General features: G+C 42.1%; 1 protein-coding gene across 2 annotated transcripts in view; it reads left to right on the top strand.

Annotated features, from left to right (window-relative positions):
* The first annotated feature begins 14,669 nt into the window (after window positions 1-14,669).
* LOC147017267 (plectin-like) overlaps window positions 14,670-24,126 on the top strand; it is an 86,277-nt gene continuing 76,820 nt past the window's right edge. For both annotated transcript variants that reach the window (XM_085846732.1, XM_085846731.1), the window contains exon 1: window positions 14,670-14,889. In XM_085846732.1, coding sequence (XP_085702858.1) covers window positions 14,811-14,889 — 79 coding nt within the window. In that variant the 5' untranslated portion in view covers window positions 14,670-14,810. The remainder of the gene's footprint in view (window positions 14,890-24,126) is intronic.

Below are 24,126 nucleotides of genomic sequence, written 5' to 3'. Positions count from 1 at the left end.
TGGAATTTGTTCAGGGTGCCGGCGATGACTTATCTACTCTTCGTGGGACACCATGGACTCGTCAACGTCCACCAACGACCGGTACCGGTAGACCAGTCCTCCAGCCAAAATATAACACAGTGGGATGATCTTTAACTTTTGTTAATTCATGCTCTCAGATGGGGACACCCAACCTCACGACTTTCGGAGGGACGGCACACGTTTTGATGCAACACCCTGTAAATCAGCAATCTGACAGTTTATAGTTGGGTTTGGATTTGAATCCAGATGAGACGACTCAAAAGTTAGTGCACTACCTCTGCGTCATCCTGTGGGACACTTTTCTCAAAAGCTTGTTCTTGAGTATTTTTGGGGAAGCATTTTGGGTCTTTAAAGAGCCGTGTAAACGTGTTCGATGGGAATTGTGACGTAATTGTATTATGCCGCACAAGGGTGCATCTATTACTCGGATTACATGATCACGTGCTGATATGATGGCAAGTCCGTTAAAAAGTCGTTGGAGAAAAACAACCGGCATGTCCTAACTTATCGTGCCAGCTGGAGCGCAATGTGTGGATCGGAGTGTGACGTTTGTTAACTGACGCTCATGATGGATGTGTGTAAGTGCTGGAGTTAAGCGAATAACACTGAAAGGTAAAATTCTGGATGTTTACACCATCCTTCATGGAAATAGAAAGTTATTCCATTTCGGGAGTGTCGAGTTTGACCCCTTTTATCATTAGTAATAACAATATCATTAAAGTTTTCGAAATATTGTGGAGGAGGGAGAGCATTTAGGGACAAGTGACCATTTAATAATATGGTGTGGAAGGATTCTGTGAAATATTATGTGGGATAGTGCAATAAATTTCAGAAAACCAAACGTTGAGGGTATGAAGAGAGAATTGTGCGCTCTCCATTGGGACAAATTAACAACAGGGCAATCAACATCGGGCACGTGCGTAGTGTACAGGATCAGTATATTCATGTAAGGTATAAAGCTCGAGGCAGAAAGAGACCAGGGTTGTTGAACAGGGAGGTCAGGAGTGATATTAAAAGCAGAATGTATTTATTAGGTATGAAACAGGACTGGAAACGGATTTAGATTGGTTATATGAGTAACAGGCTAGTTAAGACATGTCAGAGAATATAAGAAGAATCGGGCCAAGAATATTAAACATGATAGCAAGGCATTCTTTAAGTGCATAAAAGGGTAAATAACAGGTTAAGACAAGTGTGGGTCCTTTGAGAAATAGCAAATGAAGAATGATTGGTAATGAAAGTTTTTTATTATGTTGTTGTTTTGATTCAACACTTGCTGTGCCTTCACGGCACTTTGCTAATGGATTTAATCAAAAGAGCGCATACTGCACTTCACAAACATATTGCATACTAGCAAATACAACCATCGCTTCGCTGACGGGAACAGTAAAGTGGGGGGGGGGGCGAAGAAAGAAAGAAAGAAATAGATAAGGGAGGAGGGTGCTGCACTGTATTGGGAGGGAGTAGAGCATGGATGGGACAAAGACAGAGAAAGGTGGGGGTTGAAGAATTAGCAGAAAGAAAATGTTATGCTTTATGAACAACACACACACACACACACACACACACACACACACACACACACACACACACACACACACACACACACACACACACACACACACACACACACACACACACACACACACACACACACACACACACACACACACACACACACACACACACACACACACACACACACACACACACACACACACACACATGCTTGGCTGATTTCAGCAATTTTTCAGTAATCAGCTGATTGGAGTCAGTGTGATTACCAACTATAGTGTAGTAGATAGTAGAAAAATCGTGCAAATTATGATACAAGCATCAAATTTGGCATTTCTGATCAAATCTGCCTGATTGGCCATTTGAAAATCCAAATTTTGAAAAATTTGAAAAAAAAAATAACTTCAAAATAATTTGAAGTCACAGCTGCCTGAAATTCTTGAAGTGCAAGTGAACACCCCAGACAGAGAAACAAGGGGAGATGCAGTCATCATTGATGGCTCAGCACTTATCAATGCCCTACCTCCACGCACTTCAAAGATATTTGATGACTATGCGAAAGAAGACATCATCCCAAAGGTGGAATCCTATGGTGCCAGGTACGAGAGGGTGGACGTAGTGTTTGATGTTTACAAGAAGTCAAGTCTGAAGTCCGAGGCAAGGTCGAAAAGGGGGCAAGGAATCAGAAGAAGAGTGACAGAAACCAGTAAGACCCCAAGTAACTGGAGAAGCTTTCTTCGAGATGACAGCAAAAAGACTGAGCTGTTTCACTTCCTTGCAGAAAAGATGTGTGAAGCACAGACGACAAGCACAGTCATCGTCACAAAAGGAGAAGATGCCATAAGCAACACAAGGAAGTCACTGGATGCTGTGTCTCCATGTTGTCATGAAGAAGCTGACACTCAAATAATTGTACACGCCAGGGATGCAACGACGGATGGATGGTAGCAAGTCCATTATCATTAAGGCCAATGACACGGACGTACTAGTCATAGCAATATCTGTACTGCCATCCTTACAGGAACTAGGTCTTGAGAACATGTGGATTGCCTTTGGCCAAGGAGCCAAGGCACGATGGATTCCAGTCCATGAGGTAGTTTCTGCAATAGGGCCTGAGAAAGCTAGAGGGATCCCACACTTCCATGTTTTCACTGGATGTGACGTCGTGTCTGCCTTCCACGGTAAAGGGAAGAAAACTGCATGGCAGATTTGGAACGTCTTTGGTGATGTTTCTAAAACATTCACCAATCTCAGCCAGCATCCAACATTGATTCGTGATCTTGACTTTTTTTTTTTTTTTTCAAAATTTGGATTTTCAAATGGCCAATCAGGCAGATTTGATTCGAATCCCCTGGAGAACAAATGTGCAAAATTTGATGCTTGTATCATCATTTGCACGATTCCTCTCAAAAATTGCTGTTATCTGCCCCACAACTACAGCATTCACTGTATACAACCCAAAAAGCTGAAGTAGCTTTTCACCCTTGTTCAAAAAAACTTAAGTAAACCACATTTGCATTTTTGCCGTTTCAGGGAGATGTGCATAGACATTCATCTTCATAAACAGCTGTCAATCATCATGTGAGGGGTGGAAAAAAAAACTTTGGCTCTGTAATTTAGAAAACACGTTAATACAGCAAACGGCTCGGAAATCGAGTGTTATCAAATATATTTAGCTTTGAAACTCACAAAGAGAAACTGCATACTCTTTCTAAAGGATGGATTCTGCATCATCCATATAAATTTACCAATTGCTTTAGAAATAGCCGCAAGAACAAAGGAGGATGCTGCTGAGGGCCACGCACCATGGGCTTGGGTGCGAGCTCGGTCTGCACGTGGAAATCACACGCACCGCACACACGTAACCAAGCATGCAGGCATGCACACGCACACACACCCGCAAAGAGTACCTTAACAAATCCAAAGCTACTCATTTATATCACGTCCGTGTGTGGTCTACATTCCTCTCTGTGCTTAGAGGAAACTGACCTACGGATCAGGACACAAACTGTGTGTAATACTGCTCTCTACTGTATGGCGCTCGCCAAGTGCCTTAAGAACTCCAACAAAATGGCTGATTATGAACGACTGGCTTGGCAAGCCATAACAAGCTGATTGGTAATGCGACATACCCGCAAAAACCAAATAAACATTGCCGATTTCTTAACGTTTTCAGATTTTATTCCAGATTTCAACAGTTATGTATTCCATGTGATCTGATCCTCAAAACAGCAATTATATTTCGATTATATACAGGACTTCAATTATTGCGTGAGAGTAGATCATGGAAAATCGTATCATATAATGCATGAAATTGCTCCAAGCTCATAATTGGAAAAATATAGTACTTACAGAAGCGATGTATACAGCGATTTGTAGCCATGATGAACAGGTATTCAATATGAGTGAGGAAGGGGGGGGGGGAAGGGACTTTATCGTTAAGAATTCATTGCGGCCTGTTCCAAGTCGAGGCATTGGTGAGTAGGCCAAAAATGGCGAATTAAGACCTGAACGAGGTGACCAAGGATGCACCTTGTAAAAGGATAATTAAATAAGGTCATTAATCATCTTGAAAATGGATGTTTTAATGAACCCAAACACCCAGTTTTTATTTTTGCCCTCCGTTGGAGTTCGCTTGGTATGCATGCGAAGTTTCAGGCTACTAAGTTTCATGGTTTTGGAGTTACGGAGGACACACACACACACACACACACACACACACACACACACACACACACACACACACACACACACACACACACACACACACACACACACACACACACACACACACACACACTCTGTTTTGTATGTAATATACTGTATATATGAATATTGTTACGTTTGTGGGGGTAGATGGAAGAATTTAATCGGGAATACTAATCGGGAATGTAGCATTGTGTAGAGTTGCTTGGTCCTTGGACGTGTAGGAGGCATCTCGATGTAACTAAGTGGGGAACCTGTGAGCTTAAGTGTTACGTGTCACCACACGAGGGGGCGGTGTGGTGTTAATTAGCTTGGGTTTAAGAATAAGCTTCCCCAGTATGTAATCACCCCTCTGTGATTTTCTTCCCCATTGTTTTTATATTTCAAGATCAGCAATAAAGGTGGGGAACACATCCCTAAAGCAAACATGCCAAGCAGGCAGAAAGCCCCACCTTCAAAGGGTGGCAACACGCAAAGTCACACCCCCGAGGGATGATTGATGGGCCTGACGTCAGCCGCTAGCCAAGCAGGCAGAAGCCCCGCTTTCTCAGGTTTCGTGTGAGCAGGCCATTCCCCAGAGGTGGAGGATATAGGTGTGATTGAGAGGAAGGTCAGGCTGGTGCATTTTGAGAGGCATTGCCAGAAGACCAAAGAGGCAGAGGCGGGAGCTCAAGGTGAGTGCACACACGAAGTAAGACGCTGGCCTTTGGCTCTTGGTTGAGTCGTGAGAAATGGACCCCGATTCTCGTGTATGTCAAAGCGGGTCGGTGAGGACGATCGACGCATGAAGCCTTGGTGTTGAGTGCCGCTCGTGGAGTACCTGGCTTGCGTTTGTCCTGCTACGTGAGACGTGACGGCACCATTTGTGCGCATCTGCACGTGCGAATAGAAGCGCCTCCATTCCAAGTTCCACAAAGTCCAGTTCTGGGACAAGCTAAGTGCAAGGATAGTTGAAAGGAAAGGTTTTCTTTTTATTTTGTTTCCCTGTTGTTTGTATTTGAGTCGGTGTGAGAGGCGCCTCGACTTTAGGATTTATTTACTTTATCATTATTATCATTACCTTTTGAATGATTGTCCTTTGTAAATATTTAATTATTTTTAATTAATTGCATTCTTTTTAAGAGGCTTTATCTGTGTATTTGTTGTGGGGTTCGAGTATAAAGCCCCTGTGCATCCTTTTCATTCCCCATGCTCCTCCACCTCTTTGCGATTGCGCCCCATGCCCTTCAAACACGTTAAATTCTCCGAGGATTAACGTGTCAGCCTCCTATTAATATGGAACTGCTCAGCCGTCCAGGGGCTGGCGGTGTTAACCGCCTGTCACCACAATTTGGGTTGGGGTGAAAGGGGGGTGGGAGGGGGCGGTTAATATGAGCCGACCACCCCCGTGACAGTATATATATATATATATATATATATATATATATATATATATATATATATATATATATATATATATATATATATTTATATATTACATACGCACAAAGGTGGATACTTTGAGAGCTAGGAGGGCACCGTTCCACCTTCTGAAACACACACGTGTATGCGGATGGATGCTGCTTTTTAATTTTTTATATTTTTGAAGTGAAATATGATTTACACAAGAACAGTCATGAGGATTTGCCAATAAATGAAGGAATCCCTCTCGGAGGCGAGGAAGGGGTTTTAAAGGAGGTCTCGGGATGAGTGTTGAAGTAACAAAAAAGCTAAAAGGAGATAAATCTCTGAGCAATATTCAGTATTGAGGGAGGGGCAGAGCAAATATGTTTGATGTTTGTGGGTATCTCTAACAGTTCATTTGAATCCAACAGGTACCAGATGTTTGGAAAGTAGCAAATGTAACACCATTATTTTAAAGAAAGGATCCAGAGAAGAATTGGGGAATTAGAGACCTGTTGGGTTGACTTTTATTGTGGGGAAGTTGTTGGAGACATTTAATTAGGGGTTGGATGGGGAAACATTTAAATAAACTAATGGCGGTGGACACTGATTTATGAAAGGGAGGTCATACTTATCAATTTTATTGGAGTTCCATGAAGCACTTTGTTTGAATGGATGAGGGAAATGCAATGGATGAATGCAAGTTAAAAGAAAATATGAGAACTTCTGTTGGAGGGAATAATGACGAATGCACTCGGTGTACAGGACTCTCAGAAGGCATTTAATAAAGCAGCATATAGATGGCTGTTGATTAAGGTGAGGTCTTGCAGGATGGCTGGTAGAATGGCTAACTCGATTGGAAACTTCGTTAGTGATAGGAAACAAAGATTGGCTGTGAATGGAGGGATGTCAGGCTGGGAGGTTGAAATTAGTGGGGTTCCACAGGGACCAGTACCAAGACTGTTGTTATTCATAATTTACATCAACGATTTGGATAGTGGTTTAAAGAGTGGACTTTCAACACACAGATTACAAAGCTTGGAGGTAAGAGGTGATCAAATTCAGGCAAGTTTAAGTACTTTGATAGATTGAGCAAAACATTGGTAGAGGCTTTTTAATATATGGAAATGGAAGATGCTGGGGAGGGGTAAGAAAAATAAAAATAAGAATTACATGATGCACTGCCCTTGTTCTCAAATCAACCTCTACTGTCCTTCCCCCCCTCCCTCCCTCTCTATCTGCCCCCTTCAGTTTGTCCTCTTTTGCTGCTTTCCCTCTGCATGGAAGTCAGTAAACATCACTCCAATCCATAAGCAGGATGCAAAACAGATCTTTTGAATGATTGACCAGTGAACTTGCTTCCAATTGCAAGCAGTCATGGTATGGAATCTATAATCTCTGACCATCAGTTTGTATTCTGCCCTGGTCACGCAACTCTCGACATGCCCTGCTCATTTGTGCATATCTAGAGTGAGGGGGCATTGGGACTAGACAGCACAGTGCCAGGCCGCTATAGGTAGACCTCGTAAGGTTTTAGTTGTATCGTATGGGGATAAATTGTATTTCAAAATAATTGGTGCTAATGTTCTGTCGGAATTTAATGAAGCCACATCTCTAATTTTTTGTACAGTTTTGGTCGTCGCATCTGATGAAGGACATAGCTGCCAGAAATATAGTTCAGCGCAGTGACTAGGTTGATCCCAGACCTCGGTCGACTCAGCTATGAGGAATAGCTGAAGGACACAGACCTTCATACATGAGAGATGTGGCGATTTATGAAGGGAACCGATCAAGATTTCCGATGATGAGTAAAGATAAATCAATTCAGAAGCATTGTTCAACAAAATGCCAGTGAAAGGACCAGGGACCACAGTCTTAAGGTCCTGTCACACCTTGACGATTTCGCCAGCGTATGCCTGACGTATGCAAAATTTGGCTAAAACACTGGCACACGTCGAATACGTTATGGGTTAGTTTGTTTTCGTTAAGAGCACGCTGGCATACGTCTTTGTACGCCGGGGTGTTAGACAAATTTTCCATGCTTGAAATTTTTCGCGTATGCCAGCGTATGACTCACACATTCCACATACGCTTGGCCATAAGTTGTAGGCACATTACGTGATCGTTGACACACGTCGACACACGTTACTTGTAAGTTACTCATAAGTCGAAACACGTCGAGGTAATGTTTAGCGTACCAGAAACTTATTTCTAACCTATGAGTAACGTGTTGTAGGCACATTACGCGATCGTTGACACACGTCGACACACGTTACTTGTACGCTACTCATAAGTCGAAACACGTCAAGGTAATGGTTAGCGTCAGTGTTCCAGACTCCCTGGTTTAAAAAAAATTTTTTTTTCTTGGGTATGACGGTGATGTTGACACTTCAATTTCTACTGCAGTTATAATATAATTAATAGGCTGCCGCTCAACGATTTAAATCATAACTGCACTAGAAATCAAAGTGTCAACATCACCGTCATACCGAAGAAAAAAAAACCAGGGAGTCTGGAACACTGACGCTAACCATTACGTCGACGTGTTTCAACTTATGAGTAACGTGCAAGTAACGTGTGTCGACGTGTGTCAACGATCGCGTAGCGTGCCTCCAACTTATGCCAGCGTATGTGGAACTTGTGTCATACGTCGAGAAATTTTCAACATGCTGAAAATTTCTCGACGTACTCGCGTATGCAAAACTTACCCATAACGTATTCGACGTATGCCAGCGTATTCGGCAAATGTTTCATACGTCGGCATACGTTGGCTAAAATGTCAAGGTGTGACAGCGGCTTCACACTCCGATGTCTAGTGCGGTTATGATTTGAATCGTCGAGCTGCAGCCTATGAATAGCCTACGCCACGTGATCGTCGGCGATACGCTGCCGCACGCTATGCATAAGTTCGACTATCGTTGGCCATAGGTTGTGAACGCCGCCAACACGCTCAGCATTCGTTGGTATAAGTTATCTATATGTGATTAAAACGTTCTGTGTACGTTACTAATACGTTATGCATACGTCCAACACGTTATTATACACCAAAAACTTTAAATAAACATCAATAGTTCAGCATACGCCAGCGTTTTACATACATTTTGATACCTTGCTATATGCTGGCGAAAACGTCAAGGTGTGACAGCCCCCTTAGAGTAAAGAAGAGGAGAGATAGGATGTTTTGGATAGAGTGGGGTACATGTACTCGTATGTTGGCAGCACTAGCTGGCAGTTTGAGGTATGGATTGGTGATTGTGATATCTGTAAGAGGGTCTTGTAAACAAAAATTGAGTGTGCTGTCGGTGGTCGTTCATTTCTCATCCTACTATCCTTTCCACCCCCTCATCTCCCCAAACGTGTGTGTGTGTGTGTGTGTGTGTGTGTGTGTGTGTGTGTGTGTGTGTGTGTGTGTGTGTGTGTGTGTGTGTGTGTGTGTGTTGTATAACTCCCTGGTGATGTCTCTGTGCCTGTACCATTGTTCTCCACCCCAGCCCTTGTTCCCTCAGCTCCCCAGTGATATTAAGTAGATGAACTGATAGATTTAATCATAACGGTGTTGATAGACCATAGACCTGATGGCCCAAATGGCCTCCTCCTGCGTCAAAGTTTCTTGTATATCCTTCTTCTCAAACCGCCCTTTTTGTTTTACTGACGTTGCTGCCTCTTTCCATTGCTCACATTCCGAGAGAGTCACGCCGGTGTGTCATGGAGCGAACAACCTGTTCTCGAGCAGATGAGAAATGTCATTCTACAGTGTGCAAAAGTGTTAAACCAAATTTGTAACTCCGAGTTTTACTCTCACAAGCATTTGCTTCGTTCACCTCATTCTAATCTGTTTGTGGTTGTGTAAAAGAGACAAGAATAATTTTTGCCAAATAAATGAGTCATTATATTGTGAAAAATATTCCAAATCGTTGGAGTCATCTCCAGATTACCCAAAATGATGATTTTCACCTCCGCCCTTTGTTGAATGCTACCTTCCCAGTTTCCCTCCAACCAATCACCCTTTTCCCTATCCACACATTTCTCCTTGTCTTCTTCTCCAGCTACCTTTTCTTTCTGATCCTCTACTTTCCCTTTACAATACAAGAAATTGGACGCAGGAGGAGGCCATTTGGCCCATTATGCCTGTGCTTCTTTCACACCTCATCATTTTTAACTTCGCATTCTGCGAAAGGTTATGTTTTGGTTGCTGTGTATTTATTGATTTGTGAATATGTGTGTTTGTTTGTTATTCGCATAACTCAGACAGTATTAAACCGAATTGCATAAAATTTGGTGGGATGATTCGTGAGTATCCAAGGACGATTTGATTAGATTTTGGGAGCGATCGGGTCAAAGGTCAAGGTCAAGGTCATGAAAAGGTCAAAAACACTCTTTTGAGCATAACTTCCTTCATAATACAGCTATCGACATGCAACCACCGCCATATTGTTCCATGACGAGATACCTTTCGGATATGTAGTGTCGGATTTGACATAACGTCATCGGAAGTGCATCTAAATGACGTCACAAGATGACGTAAATTTTCAATTTTCAATCTCATCAGTTTTGATCATACCGTTTTGTAGGACTTACCTTAAAGATGTCACACACCAAATTTGAATTCGATCGGACTGACCGTTATGACGTCATTGACGTTTGAACATGACGTTTTTCAGTTGTGGCTAAAATGTCCTGATATTTTACATTCAAATATCTATATAATTTACAAAGGAAAGTCTCCCAAATCCAGGCATTAGGATCAGTACCAAAATATCTGTTTATTGATGTACAGGTTTTGCCAATTAACTCTGTAGTCAAGGTCAAGGTCACACGCAAGGTCAAAATATACTTGTCGGCATAGCTTCAGATCTAATAGAGCTATTGACATGAAACCAACGTTAAAACGTTCAGTGAACTACTTGCTTTCAGAATGGCAGTCCCCGATTGGACGTGACGTCCCCGGAAGTGTGTCAAAATGACGTCAAAAGATGACGTCATTTTTCAACTTTTTAATTTTTCAGTGTTTATCATTCCATTTTGTTGGACTGCCTTCAAGGAGGTTACACACCAAATTTGACGTTAATCGGACTGACGGTTGTGACGTCATGGACGTTTAAAAATGACGTTTTTCAAATGTGCCCGGAAAAAAGTTGCGGCGGTGAAGGTATGCGCTCTACCGAGTGCCCGTTCTAGTTCACTCTTGCATTCTATTCATCGTCTGTGATACGAACCCAATCTTTACCATTCCTTGATTTCACTGGGGTTGAAGGGGGGGTGAGGTTGGATTTATGGAAGGTGTGGGAAGAGAGTACAGCAATATTACTGACCGGGGTGCGTGGTTTTTAAAAATTATTATTATTATTATTTTTTTTTAGGGATGAGTAGGTTTGTAGGGTGAGAAATTGACATTATACTGGCGAGCCTGGTGTTGGCTTCGTGGTTAGGGTGGCGGCTTGGGATCCTAGGGTTCTGAATTCAAGCCCTGTTGGCCGCTGAATTAATACACCAGGGGAGTGACTCAGCCGGTCATCTTTCCGAGGTTGGCGAAATGAGTACCAATGTGTACTGGTGGAGGGGAACTGCATCAGCGACACAGTCGCGCTTCCAAAAAATGATAGCTACCCTGGCACCTTAGCTGTCATACACAAGAAGAAGAAGATTGTTGATACAGTTCATTATTTTAAACATTTATATCAGACCACTTCTTTTCAAATTTTAAAATGTCCAGTCTCCTTGGAATCAATCGAGTCTTCGTCCTGAAACAATCTAGTCATTCTACACTGACCCTTCTCTGCTTCATCAGTAGTTGTATGGTGAACTCTTTCTTTCACTTCATTCCGACCTAGTCCTACCTACAGAAACACCAGGTGACTGTTTATAGCTGGGCCGAGATTCAAACCCAGGCTAGATAGGTCAGCGGTGAGTCTGCATACCCATCGGTTATCCTGCCAGTTCGTTAGAGTCCAACACTCATGCTGGAGCTGTTACACAAATTAAGCACACACATGTGCATATTATATACCTAAACATCACTGGATTTGACTCCAGCCAAACACAGCTCGAGACGTTGGGTGAAGTAGTGCAACTTCTTTGAGCGTTGTAGTTACTGCCGATGCCATGACCTCTGTGTTGTCACTTCCCAGTTTGCACATTCTGATGTTTGCTGAACTTTGGCAAAGGTTGGAACAGTTGCAACATGATTTCCGACGTTCGTTCATTGTCTACAAGATGGGTACAAGCAATGTATATTGGCCAATGTTGGTACAACGTTTGTCAAACACCATTCTCTTGTCAACCACATTGTTAAAAGCATTGCGACAATCACTACTGCTGTTCCAATGTTGTGCCGATCACAGTATCCTGACCTTTCCAGGGATATTAGGTATTAGCTGGGTTTTCTCTCTGCAATCAGTGGAGCAATTAATAAGAAATTTCGTCCACCTCCCAAGAGAAGCCAACCACTGTGTTTGTCCATGTTCTAGCCTCTAAATGCTGAATATCAAGTGAGGAAGCAGCCTCAACTGCCGACCATTTTTGAATTCTTTGGTGTGACTCGGCCAGTGTTCGAATCAAACTGCTGACCGACTGGAGTCGGAGCGGCCATTTTAATCACAATGCCACTAAGTCTGGATAACGCTTCAGCAATTATTGCAACCACAAAGCACAGGTGCTGCCTGGACCATTTAAAATGTCAAATCGATGACCAATAGAGGGCGTCCTTGACTAATTGTGATCTATTCCGGACAATTAAATTGCTATTCTGTGATGCCACTGTTTATCTTCGTTATGAGTTTGGCAGCGTTGAACATGTACTCTTTCCAATTCGATTACGTTTGTAGTGCTCACAGCCTGGAGCTTTAAAACGTAATGCTACTTTAGGGAAGACTTCCCCTTTTCTTCCGGGAAGAGTTTTGAGTCTGATAACCCTTGGAAAAAAAAATATTTATACAATTAGATTTTTGGTCTTAGACAGTGAAGTTCGGCAGGCTTAAGCTGTTTTGAACATCAAATCAATACTGGCCTCAAGACTCCAGGGGGTCATGATTGGTTAAAGAGGAAGTCATGAGTTGTGATCTCAACCACAATGTATGTTTATTGTTTTATTTACTTTTTCATCTTTCATGAGCCTTACTGGCTTGTGTACTGTGACTTCATTCATAAACACATCCCTTCTCATTATTTGCATTGAATAAGCCAGTCTGTAACGGGAAAGACTAGATTTGGTACCGATAGGAGTTATTTTGAACGTCATCGTGTTGAAGTCACTCTCTTTCATGACATCATACTCTTGCAACCCAGCTTATCTGGAATATCCACTTGTGGATGCGCAATTTGATCGTTCAACTCGTATTGCTCTGGCAATGAGTCTCGTGTTTTGGGACGCAACGTTGAACCAACTCAGAGCTGATGATCCTCAGAAGGTGAATTTGACCACCATAAACACTAAATTATGGACAATGACATTCTTCTGTTAGATAAACCTCTTTGTTGTAGCATTGTTTGCATGCATGGTGGTTGACATGTGTTCCTGAACCATAAAATTCCCCCTTCAAGGGTGAAGCAAACGAGGGGTTCGAAAATTTCAATGATCAATGACTCGAGGCGGTCATCTCCCTGTTAGGCCGAACCGGAAATTTGGTTTAATGGGAGTCGACTATGTCCAATTCAAATATGTACTTATGTGATTACATAATGGAAAATCTCCCCACTTAAATTATTTCAGGACTACATATGAAATATATGGGCAACACCGAACTATTTTCTCTACTCTCAGGAGGCCAGAGGATTGTGGACACCTCCCTTGTGTGTCATCATAGGTTTTATTCTTCTTATTAAATGCTCATAATGTGATTTATGAAGAGAACAATGTAGCGTATATGTAATTCATGATTCCTGCTTATTAACCCAAAGTGGAACCATATTTGTTACATGAGCTCATCTGGTATTACACAAACTTTGGGTTCCTCATCTGTCTTCGACTTCAGATGGTACCTGCAAAGGAAATATGTCCTGGATGAAGAATTACAACGTCATATAGGGGATTGTGCTTGTAAGGTGTACCTATGGAATCAAATGTTGTATAATTTCTCCCTGTGTGCGTTTTATAAGGAGGGAGGGCACAGGTAACTATGCTGTACACCTGCACTTGCTGCTTGATCATGGACAAGTACCCTCCCTGTATAACCTCCTTGTGTTTATTGATCTAATTCATGTTGTACTTTACATTAACCTACATTCACGGCAAGCATTTCGTTGGATTTTTTTATGAAATCGGAGACAGTGTAGTAACATTGTCGTGTACGGGGATGCAGGCGAGGATTGGAAGCAAATAAAAAGACTGTATTCGTGCATGAATGGTTTTTCAATTATAAGGGGGAAATGATTATGGATGCACTGGACGTGGTATAAGGAAGTGAGATTGAGAAAATTAAAATTGAGAAGGAGGGAAAGTGGGAGCAGGAGGGGGGTACAGGAAATTAGAGGCTTGGGAAGTGTGGGAAGAGAAGGAAAAGCTAGATTGGAGGAGTTAAAGTGAAGATACACGTACAAGTGGGGAGGAGGTGGAGAGAGGGGTTATACATTTCCTCTTTACCTTACACTACTCCTGCACCCCACCACGTCCTTTCTCTCTGCAATGATCCAATTTTTAGTTTCTCTGTTTCACCCTACCATGTGTACATAATAAATATATAGCCCCCTTTGTACAGTAACTGCATATTCTACACCCTAGAGAGAAATGTCAATAATTTGGAGTGCATATGTTGGTGAAAACAACTCTATTCATGGAGATTAGCATCACATACTATTTGCAGGATTCATGTTAATATATACTACATGTAATATGATTCATCATCTCAAGGGTATAAGAAAGGAGAATGGTTAAAGCTGAATTGGAATAGATGTTGATAGCTTGTTTCATGCTGAACGTAGCCACACCCACCTGATGCAGCCACGTCCACTCGCCCACCTGATGCAGCCACGTCCACCCGCCCACCTGACGCAGCCACGTCCACCTGCCCTCACCATCGACAGCGCCCCGCATACCTGTATGTATGCTCAGCGCAACCACGCCCATCGGCTCAAGTCATGCCCGGCAACTACAGTGACGCCACACAGTTTTCTTTTCGTCAATCGACTTTGCGTGATAGATAGACGAAGATCACTGTGGGATTCAATTGACTGACTAAGAGGCAGGCACAATGGCCGCCGATGGCTTGCAAGCTGGCATGATGGCTGCTGAGGTGGACAAGATACGCGAGAAAATTTCGGACAGGCAAGGTAGGCAATCTTGGGTCATAATAACTCAGTAATTTGGGCCGACAGGTGGCTCGTCCACACCCGGGTCATGGTGACGTTGAGATAAAATTGGAGCAACTTGGTATTATATGAGGGAATGTATCGTAAACGACAGATATCATCATGCCTGTGTGAAAGATCAATCCCAAGCAATAGTTTCATGAAGGGAAAGCAAAAGTAAAAGTCTCCGACAAATGTTTGGGTTTCCGAGAGATGCTTCACACGATATGATGGGAAAGGAACGATGAAGAGGTGTAAAATGTCCTGCTGAAAGATTAAGTTATATTATGATAAGACGATGGTTGATATACCAGTTTAAAAGTCGTGTACTCGCCTTTGAGCTGTCTAATCTGGGTTTGAATCTTGATCTGACTGTAAACTCTCTCATCCTGGTAAATTGAAGGCAGGGTGTTGGTTTGATGGATGCACCATCCTTGGGAAGGGATGTTCAGGTGGCTGCTCAGTCTATGAGCATTTACAGTGGCCTGCAAAAGTATTCATCACCCCCCCACCCTTCCTTCCAAAGTTTTCACATTTTGATGTCATCTGAGCTTATTTCATGATTTTTTCAAATCAAACTTAATATATGGAGTCTTCACTAACTACTCGACAGTGATAAAGCTAAAAAAATGGAGATGAAATGTGGATTAACAGTGAAAATCAGATGATTCTCAGTTACATAAGTATTCAAACCTTTTGCCTAATTCACCCCAAATCACTTCAGGAGCAAATTATTTGTTTGAAAGGATATAAAATTAATGTAATAGGTTTCACCTGCATGTAATCAGTGGTTGAACTTAAAAATTAATCTCCTCCACTTATCTGAGAAGTTTTAAGGGGAAACTCACTGGGTCAACTAACAAGGCAAACATGAAGACCCAGGAGCTTTCCAAAGAAGTCAGACATAAAGTGGTGGAGAAGCCCCGTTCAGGAGAGGGTTACAAGATGATTTAATTTATCTCTTTGAGTACGGTTAAATCCATCGTTAAGAAGTGGAGGACGTATTGTACCACACACACTCTACCCAGATCAGGTCGCCCATCCAACTCAGAAGCCGGGCAAGCAGGAAACTGGTTTGGGATGTTACTGTAAATCCAACAACGACTTTGAAAGATCTGCAAGTCTCCATGTCTGAGATGGGGGTCAGTGTTCATCAATCAACAATATCCCATTCTCTTCACAAAGTGGGCATCTCTGGGCAAGTGGTAAGAAAGAAGCCATTACTGAAAGACGCATCTAAAAGCTCTCATGGAGTTTGCGAAAAAGCATCTTGATGATACCACAGAACATGTGGAGAAAGCTTTTGTGGTCAGTCGAGACAGAAATTGATCTTTTTCGTCTGAATTCTTAGCGTTATGTTTGGTGCAAGTCCAACGCTGCACATCACCCAGTCAACACAATCCCTCCCGTCAAGCATTGTGGTGACAGCATCATGTTGTAGAGCTGCTTTTCATCAGCAGTAACTGGCAAGCTTGTAAGGACAGAAGGGACAATGAACGGTGTAAAGAACAGGGGAATCCTTGATGAAAACCTGCTCGAGTCAGCCATAAATCTGAAACTGGGTCGGAGATTCACATTTCAAGAGGACAATGATCCGAAGCACAAAGCTAAATCCACTCTGGAGTGGCTGAATAAGAAGAAAATAAATGTTCTTGAGTGGTGCGGTCAAAGTCCTGACTTGAACCCATTTGAATATTTATGGTGAGACTTGGAGATCGCAGCCCATTGGCGATCCCCATCAACTTGGTAGAATGAGAGCAATTTTCACATGAACACTTATCACTGCAAATCTGGTAGAGACCTACCCAAAAAACCTCGTAGCAATCATTGCTGCAAAAGGTCCTTCCACCTCGTCTTGATGTAATTTGCTGAATACTTTTACAACCAGTGAATTTTGATTTGTACATGTTTTTTGCAGGTATTCCTGACATGTAACCTCCTTCAACTGTAAGAGTATTTAGTTTGATGTCATTGGTAATGAATAAAAAAGTTCATTTGGAAAAGTTGTTTCTACACAATTCGTAATTCATCCAAATGTGGCAATATTGGTCAGGGGTGAATACTTTTGCAGGTCACTATACTAGGTGGATGTTAAAGATCCTAATGGATATTTATAAAAGAACACACCATTATTAGGTACCTTAGCCGAATTCAAAAATCCTGCCTCTAACCTACAGCACACTGCGACAGAGAAGCGAACTGTCCATGGTTGATTTTCAGCCACTGAAACCTCCACAACTTGTCCTGGGTTTCGTATTACTCAGTAAAGGGAGAGGTCACTTCAATTTCAGATGGAGAGGAATCCAAAATGTCTCGTGTCATGTAAATTAACCATGAATTGCAAAAGCAATAGTGCATTTGCTTATTGTTCCAAATGCTTCAGGGTGTATCAGTTGGCCCACGACCCGTGGTCATGAACAAGAGCTAAGAATTGTTTGCCATAGACAGGTGAGGTTACTGCTCTACTTTGGGTGGTGATTGTGAAGCACCCCTCAAGCAATGCAGGAGATATATTTTTTTTAACTTGGACATGGTGTTCAGGTGTTACAACTTGTCCCAGTGATGCTTGAAAATTTCAAGTATACACGTAACCTACCAAGATTTACCTTGGGGGTTGGGGGTTGGGTCTGAGGGGTGTTCTGGTGATGTTGCTAACGCAGCAGAATGGATGCCAGAATACAATCGTGTGCCATTGTATTCCATTGTACACACAACAAAAACAAATTTGTGTTTATAAGAAGCAAAAAATATTTATTTGCATTTACATCAACTCTAATTTACTGCATAATAAAGCCCTCAGACATATATCCTCTTAGAAAAAGTAGAGTGATTTCATCAATGTCGAAAGGAGCAATGTGTAAGTAGACATTGTATGAGCTATGTATTGGTAGACGTAGTTCGAATACACTGCTTAATTCTTCTTTAACTATAATGTTATTTGCAGTCATGTGGTGAATATTAATATCGATATCTAAAGATATGGCAATGTTTATTGTTTATTTATGTACCTTAAATGGTTAAGTACCAACTGCACAAGCATATTCATCTGTGTCCTCCCCCCTTATAACAAGCATAGGAAGGAATTGTGCAACATTTAATTCCATAAGTATACCGTATAAACACAATCCTCCATCTTCTTTTTCTCTTGGCTTTCCCCATTTTTAGCTCACCTGGACTTTAGTCAGGTGAGCTTATGCGATCAAACGGTGTCAGTCGGTGAGTGAGCGAGTCAGTCAGTCCGTCCGTAAACACTTCAGTCGTTGTCGCTTGAACCAAACACACTGTTTTGATGAAACTTGGCAACAATCTTCATATTTGATGCCGAACGATGGTGTATTGACCGCATCAAAATCTGTGCTCATTAAGGGGATCTCTGGGGAGGGGGTGTTGAAACCCCCCCTCCCCCCCAAAAAATGGATATTTGCTCTCTTCTCCGAAACTACACACACTATTTCGATGAAACTTGACCACAACCTTCATCACCCGTGATGTACCAAAGTTTATCGACCACATCAAAATTTGCGCTCATGAAAGGGGTCTATGGGTTTGCGGGGGTTTGAGCCCCCCCCCACCAAAATAGGCATTTGCTCTTCTCTGAAACTACGCACACACGTTTTCAATGAAGCTTGACCACAATCGTCATCACCCTTGATATACCAAAGTTTGTTCACGACATTAAAAAATATCACAGTCTTAGGGGTTTTGCAGGGATTTGAGTGACTGTTGCTCCTGATCCAGGTGAGCTTCAGGATGCGCAGTCCTATTTTTACTTTTTATTTGGGGTCATTAAGCCAGGAGGTTGGCGTAACATCTTAAGAGTCTTGAGTTTGAGCACCTGTCATGTTGAAATAACATCAGGTGGGTTAACTCAGCTTGTCATCCTTTTGAGGTCAGCAAATTGAGAACCAGCTTACTGGTAACAGACACTTCATCAGCAGCACAGTCTTGTTTCCAGAAAAAAAAAATCATGCAACCAGCAACCACAGGCAGCATCTGAAACAACAACCATTCTCCATCTCCTCCTGTCAATCACCATTCATCTTCCAATCCCACAATTTCTAAATCTCTCATGACCGCATCCTTCCATCTGGTATTTCGGCCCCCCTCTTCTTCTTCCTGGCAGTCCCATCTCCATCACTTGCCTCACCACATACTATCTCGCTCTCATCCGATGGCCAAACCAATTTAATCTTTGTCTTTTTGACTACTTTCTTTATTGCTTCCACAATCCTCACTTATCCCCTGATATTCTGGTTCCTAATCTTGTCCTTTCTTGTCACTCCACACATCCATATGTGTATCCGCATCTCATTTACGTCCAGTTTCTGTTCCTCTTTCTTTGATGTTGTCCAAGTTTCCGCACTGTATAACAATGCCGGTCTCATAACTGTCTTGTACATTCTCCGTTTCAGTTGCAGCAGTACTTTTCCATCACACAACACTCCACTGCACTTCCTCCAATTATTGCAACCAGAACTACTCCATTGCTTTCTTTCCATCTTCTGCCACCACTGACCCCAGATACTTGAAGCTACTCACTTTCTTCAGATCTTCGCCCATAATCTTTACACTTTCACCCCCAATCCTCTTCCCTCGGCTCAAACTGACAATCCCTATGTTGAGTCCTTGGTCTACTGATCTTCATACCCATATCTTCCAGCACTTTTCTCCATTTCTCCAGATAATCAGATGATCATCACCTCCACCACACAGCTCAATATCATTTGCAAACACCATTGATGGCAGCACTGCCTGTCTCCTTTGCTCAGAACATCCGTGACCATCAGAAAGATGGAAGGGGCTCAATGCCGATCCTTGGTGCAATCAAACTTTAACTTCAAAGCTCTCACTCTCTCCCACACTGCTTCTTTCTCTCGTCTGGCACTCCTCATGCATGTGCTGTAACCATTGTACATACTTCTCAGGGACTCCACAAAGTCCCCCTTTACTTTAAACATTGGTACCAGAATACTTTAGCTCCATGTCCTTGGAATTTCCTCTCTTATCATAACAAAATTGAATATTGCAGTTTATTCAAGACATGGACCCCATATTTACCGAGGCAGGTCCATACTTCCACTGGTATCTCATCAGGTCCCACTGCCTTGCCATTTCTCATTCCTTTCAATGCTATTCTGATCTCTTCCACATTGATGCTCATTGTCATTCATTGATTTAAAAGTACCTCTTCTGTCTTTGTTTTCTTGGGTTTTTCTTCATTCATAAACCAGTTAAAGTATTGCTCCCACTTCACTTTGATTTCATCCTCTTTCATGACAGTTACACCATCTGCGTCCCTAAATGTATGGACGTTTCCCACATCTTTTGTTCATCTATCCTTTGCAGCTGCTATTCTAAAGATGTCTTTTTATCCCTCTTTGGTATCAATACTATTTCTTCCATGGATGAGGATCTTTTTCGAACAATCACATTCTTTACTTTCCTTTTTGCCTTTTATTGTGCTGTTCTTTATCTTATTCAACCCTTGATTGTTTCCACTTCTTGAACCGTAACTTATTCTTTATAACTCCACTTCCCATGTTTTCTATCCACCACCAATTTTTTTTTTCTCCAGCCTTCCTCGCCCCTGATGATCTTCTACACACTTCTTCGCTGGTTTTCCTAACCCTATGTGCCGCCAAGTTCCACCAGACTTCTGCGGTATCTGTCGTAACTTCCTTGATTTCTCTTAGCTGTCTCTCCATCTGCTCTCAAAATTTCTCCATTTCCTCCAGATCATTGAGCTTCCACCACATGATGTTTTGTCTACCTCTCGTCTTCTGATGTTTTATTTTCTTTACCATCAGCACTCTGTGTTTGGGTGCTCAGTGCCTCACTTGGGAAAATTTGCAATTTGCTTCCTTTACATATTCTTTCCTAACCACGATGTAGTCCAACTGTGTTTCTTTACCACCACTGTTGTATGTTATAAGGTGGTTCCTATGTTTTTGATACCAAGTATTAAGTATTACCAGTTGGTAAAACACTGCGAACTCCAAAATCTTATCTCCTTCTTAGTTTACGCCACCAAGACATGTCCACCATGATATATCCTCATATCCCACTCTTTCTCTCCCCACGTGTACATTTAGGTCATAGGTCACTATTTCGTAGTGTTTGCATTGAATGATCCATCTGTTCCCAGAATTCTTTATCCTCTGGTTCACACCCAATCTGGCACTAATTCGATCCACTGCCAGCACCTTGTCCTTCATTTCTTCACAGAGTACTACTCCGACACCATTTCTTGACCATGGTAATAAAGTTTATATCTGCCACCAATTTCACTTGCTTTCTCCCCAAGTATGACATTGTAATTCTTCATCCAGGACATCTTTCATTAGCAGGTACCACAAAGCACACAACTATTGTTACGTGGTTTATATGCACTTAGAAATGCAGTACATGAAAGTAATTCATGTGCACTACTGTACCTTACACGAATTCCTGCAGGAGTCTGAGTGTGAACTTGCCTACTCAGTGCGAAAAGTGTAGAAGCGAATGCGAGCAGATGAGACAGCCGGCCTTATGTCCACCTCTGAAGGGCGGAATATCCATTGTGGTAACAGTTGCCTGCGTAACATTATTCTGCTCAGGAATCGAACTCAAAACTGACAACTTAAGGGTGAGGTTTACCACCTCTGTGCTATCCTTTCAGCTCAATTATTTAATTCCATGTGAATGAAATAGAATCGGTGTTAGGGTTAGGGTTGGGGTTAGGGTTGGGGTTAGTGGGTTAGGGTTAGGGTTGGGGTTAGGGTTAGGGTTATTCTGAATCTCTCTGCCATTTCCCATTCAAAGGTCATTGCAAAGCTAATTGACTGCTTAAAGTGTTCATTATTATTGGGAAACTTGCAGGAAAGCAGCATTGGAGGAATAACTAACAAATACAAAGGTCATTGACTCATTCCCTGCCATTATTTATTTATTGAACTAATGCTGAATTATTTATTTGCACACTCCCAATGGATTGTTGGCTATTGTTGACACATAATTGGGGTTCATGGCCTACCTGTTCATGTTTCCACCTGAACCCCTGGTTCATGATGTGGGGTACACAGGTCTGAATCCCAATATTCTATGTTTGTCTATTGTGTACTAATATCCTTGTAATTCACATTACAGTGCACTGATGTCTCGTGATGCATTTGGCCTGCATGTAATTTGTATACAAGCTCTTCCGTGAGCCTTGGATCACTGTATGAAAAAAAAAAAAAAAATTATTTACACCTTCCGTGAGAATGTGATTACAGGTGCAATTGGACGAGCAGGATAGCCTAGAGTTTGGGTTCCCAAATCCAAGGTCGTGACCCGAACGTGGGTCGCGAGGGCATTCTGACGGGTCGCAGGTGATGACGTGCCACTTGATCCTTCAGTGATGTACCACATTCAATCGTTAGCAGCTTGCCAAATTCTCTCAAATCCTGGTTTTTGAGGGGGGGGGGTTCATGTTGAAAGTGTTTTCTCCAACAATTTTTATGGTAGGTACCACTATACCACTTAATTTTATGGTAGGTATGGTAGGTAACAAGTACCACTTGGGTTGTGAGACAGATGTGATTTCAAATTTTGGGTCTTAGATAAAAAAGTTTGGGAGCCAATGCGTCAAGGTTTGTGTACTCACCTTCTGAGCTGTTTCGTCTGTGTCAGTTTATAGCTGGGTGGAGATTCAGTCACCCTGGTGTTTCACATGCATGGTGAGGCATCAATTAGTGTGCTGTCCCTCAGATGGACATTAAGTAAGCGGAATGTTGGTAACCATTAAAGAACCCATGGTGTCTCACAAAGAGTATGCAGGTGATCGTCAGCACCCTGAACAAGTTACAAATTCCGAACCTACTGTTAGAAATGTAATGGCAGACTGCCCGGCAGGGACAGACCATGACCGCCTGGCATAACCCTTGCAAAGAGACCGTTTCTGCATCAATGAAGCTCTGTCAAGATCAAGAGTACATTAATATTGATTATGATAATGACAATAACCGCGATGACTCACCAATGGTGTGAGATTTCCAGGTCCATGAGATTTGCTGTAAAATAAAACAGTATTTCAATATTTCAACTTCAAAGTGTGTGACCAAAGGTTATCTTTGGAATTCAAAATACAGTTGAGCATATGATTCTTAAAGCTGAGCCTATAACTTTTACATGGTTCTGACTCTGAGGGCCAAATTTACGAAAGGATGTTTAGCGAGCGTTTGTGAACAAAAACGTCATTGTACACGCATAGCTAATCACCCATCTAGATAGCAATTTATGAAGGGAGATAAACAGCCGATTTGTATAGTTGTGCGCGCCTAAACAGCTGATTATATAGTTGTGTGCACCTAAACAGCCGATTATATAGTTGTGTGTGCCTAAACAGCCGATTTATATAGTTGTGCGTGCCTAAACAGCCGATTATATAGTTGTGTGTGCCTAAACAGCCGATTATATAGTTGTGCGCGCCTAAACAGCCGATTATATAGTTGTGCGCGCATAAACAGCTGATTTATATAGTTGTGTATGCCGAAACTGCCAATTATATCGTTGTGCGCGTCTAAACAGCCGATTATATAGTTGTGCACGCCTAAACAGCCGATTATATAGTTGTGCACGCCTAAACAGCTGATTATATAGTTGTGCGCGCATAAACAGCTGATTTATATAGTTGTGTATGCCTAAACAGCCGATTATATAGTTGTGCGTGCCTCAACAGCCAATTATATAGTTGTGCGCGCCTAAACAGCCGATTATATAGTTGTGCGCGCATAAACAGCTGATTTATATAGTTGTGTATGCCGAAACTGCCGATTATATCGTTGTGCGCGCCTAAACAGCCGATTGTATAGTTGTGCACGCCTAAACAGCCGATTATATAGTTGTGCGCGCCTAAACAGCCGATTTTATATAGTTGTGCGCACCTAAACATCCGATTATATAGTTGTGCGCGCCTAAACAGCCGATTTATATAGTTGTGCATACCAAAACAGCCGATTATTTATGTGCACCCAAGTTATGATTCAATGCCTTTTACACATTTTTGTTCGGCGCACCATTTAAGAGGTTACCGAACCAAATCACCCCCAGGAAATTGTCATAGCTCATGTAATCCTTCTGTTACAGCTCTTATTTCTTCAGGAGTATCCTGAAAATGTATAAAGTGTGTTTTCTTAGCACAAATGGCTGCAATGATGTGATGAATTACTTTGCAACATGTTTCCTGTGAAACACCGAACA

The sequence above is a fragment of the Eptatretus burgeri genome, chromosome 11, assembly GCF_056783735.1.
Source record: "Eptatretus burgeri isolate ZD-2024b chromosome 11, Ebu_testis_v1, whole genome shotgun sequence".
NCBI classification, from domain to species: Eukaryota; Metazoa; Chordata; class Myxini; order Myxiniformes; family Myxinidae; genus Eptatretus; species Eptatretus burgeri.
Note: the sequence above shows the minus strand (reverse complement) of the source record. Positions and strands in the feature narration are given on the sequence as shown.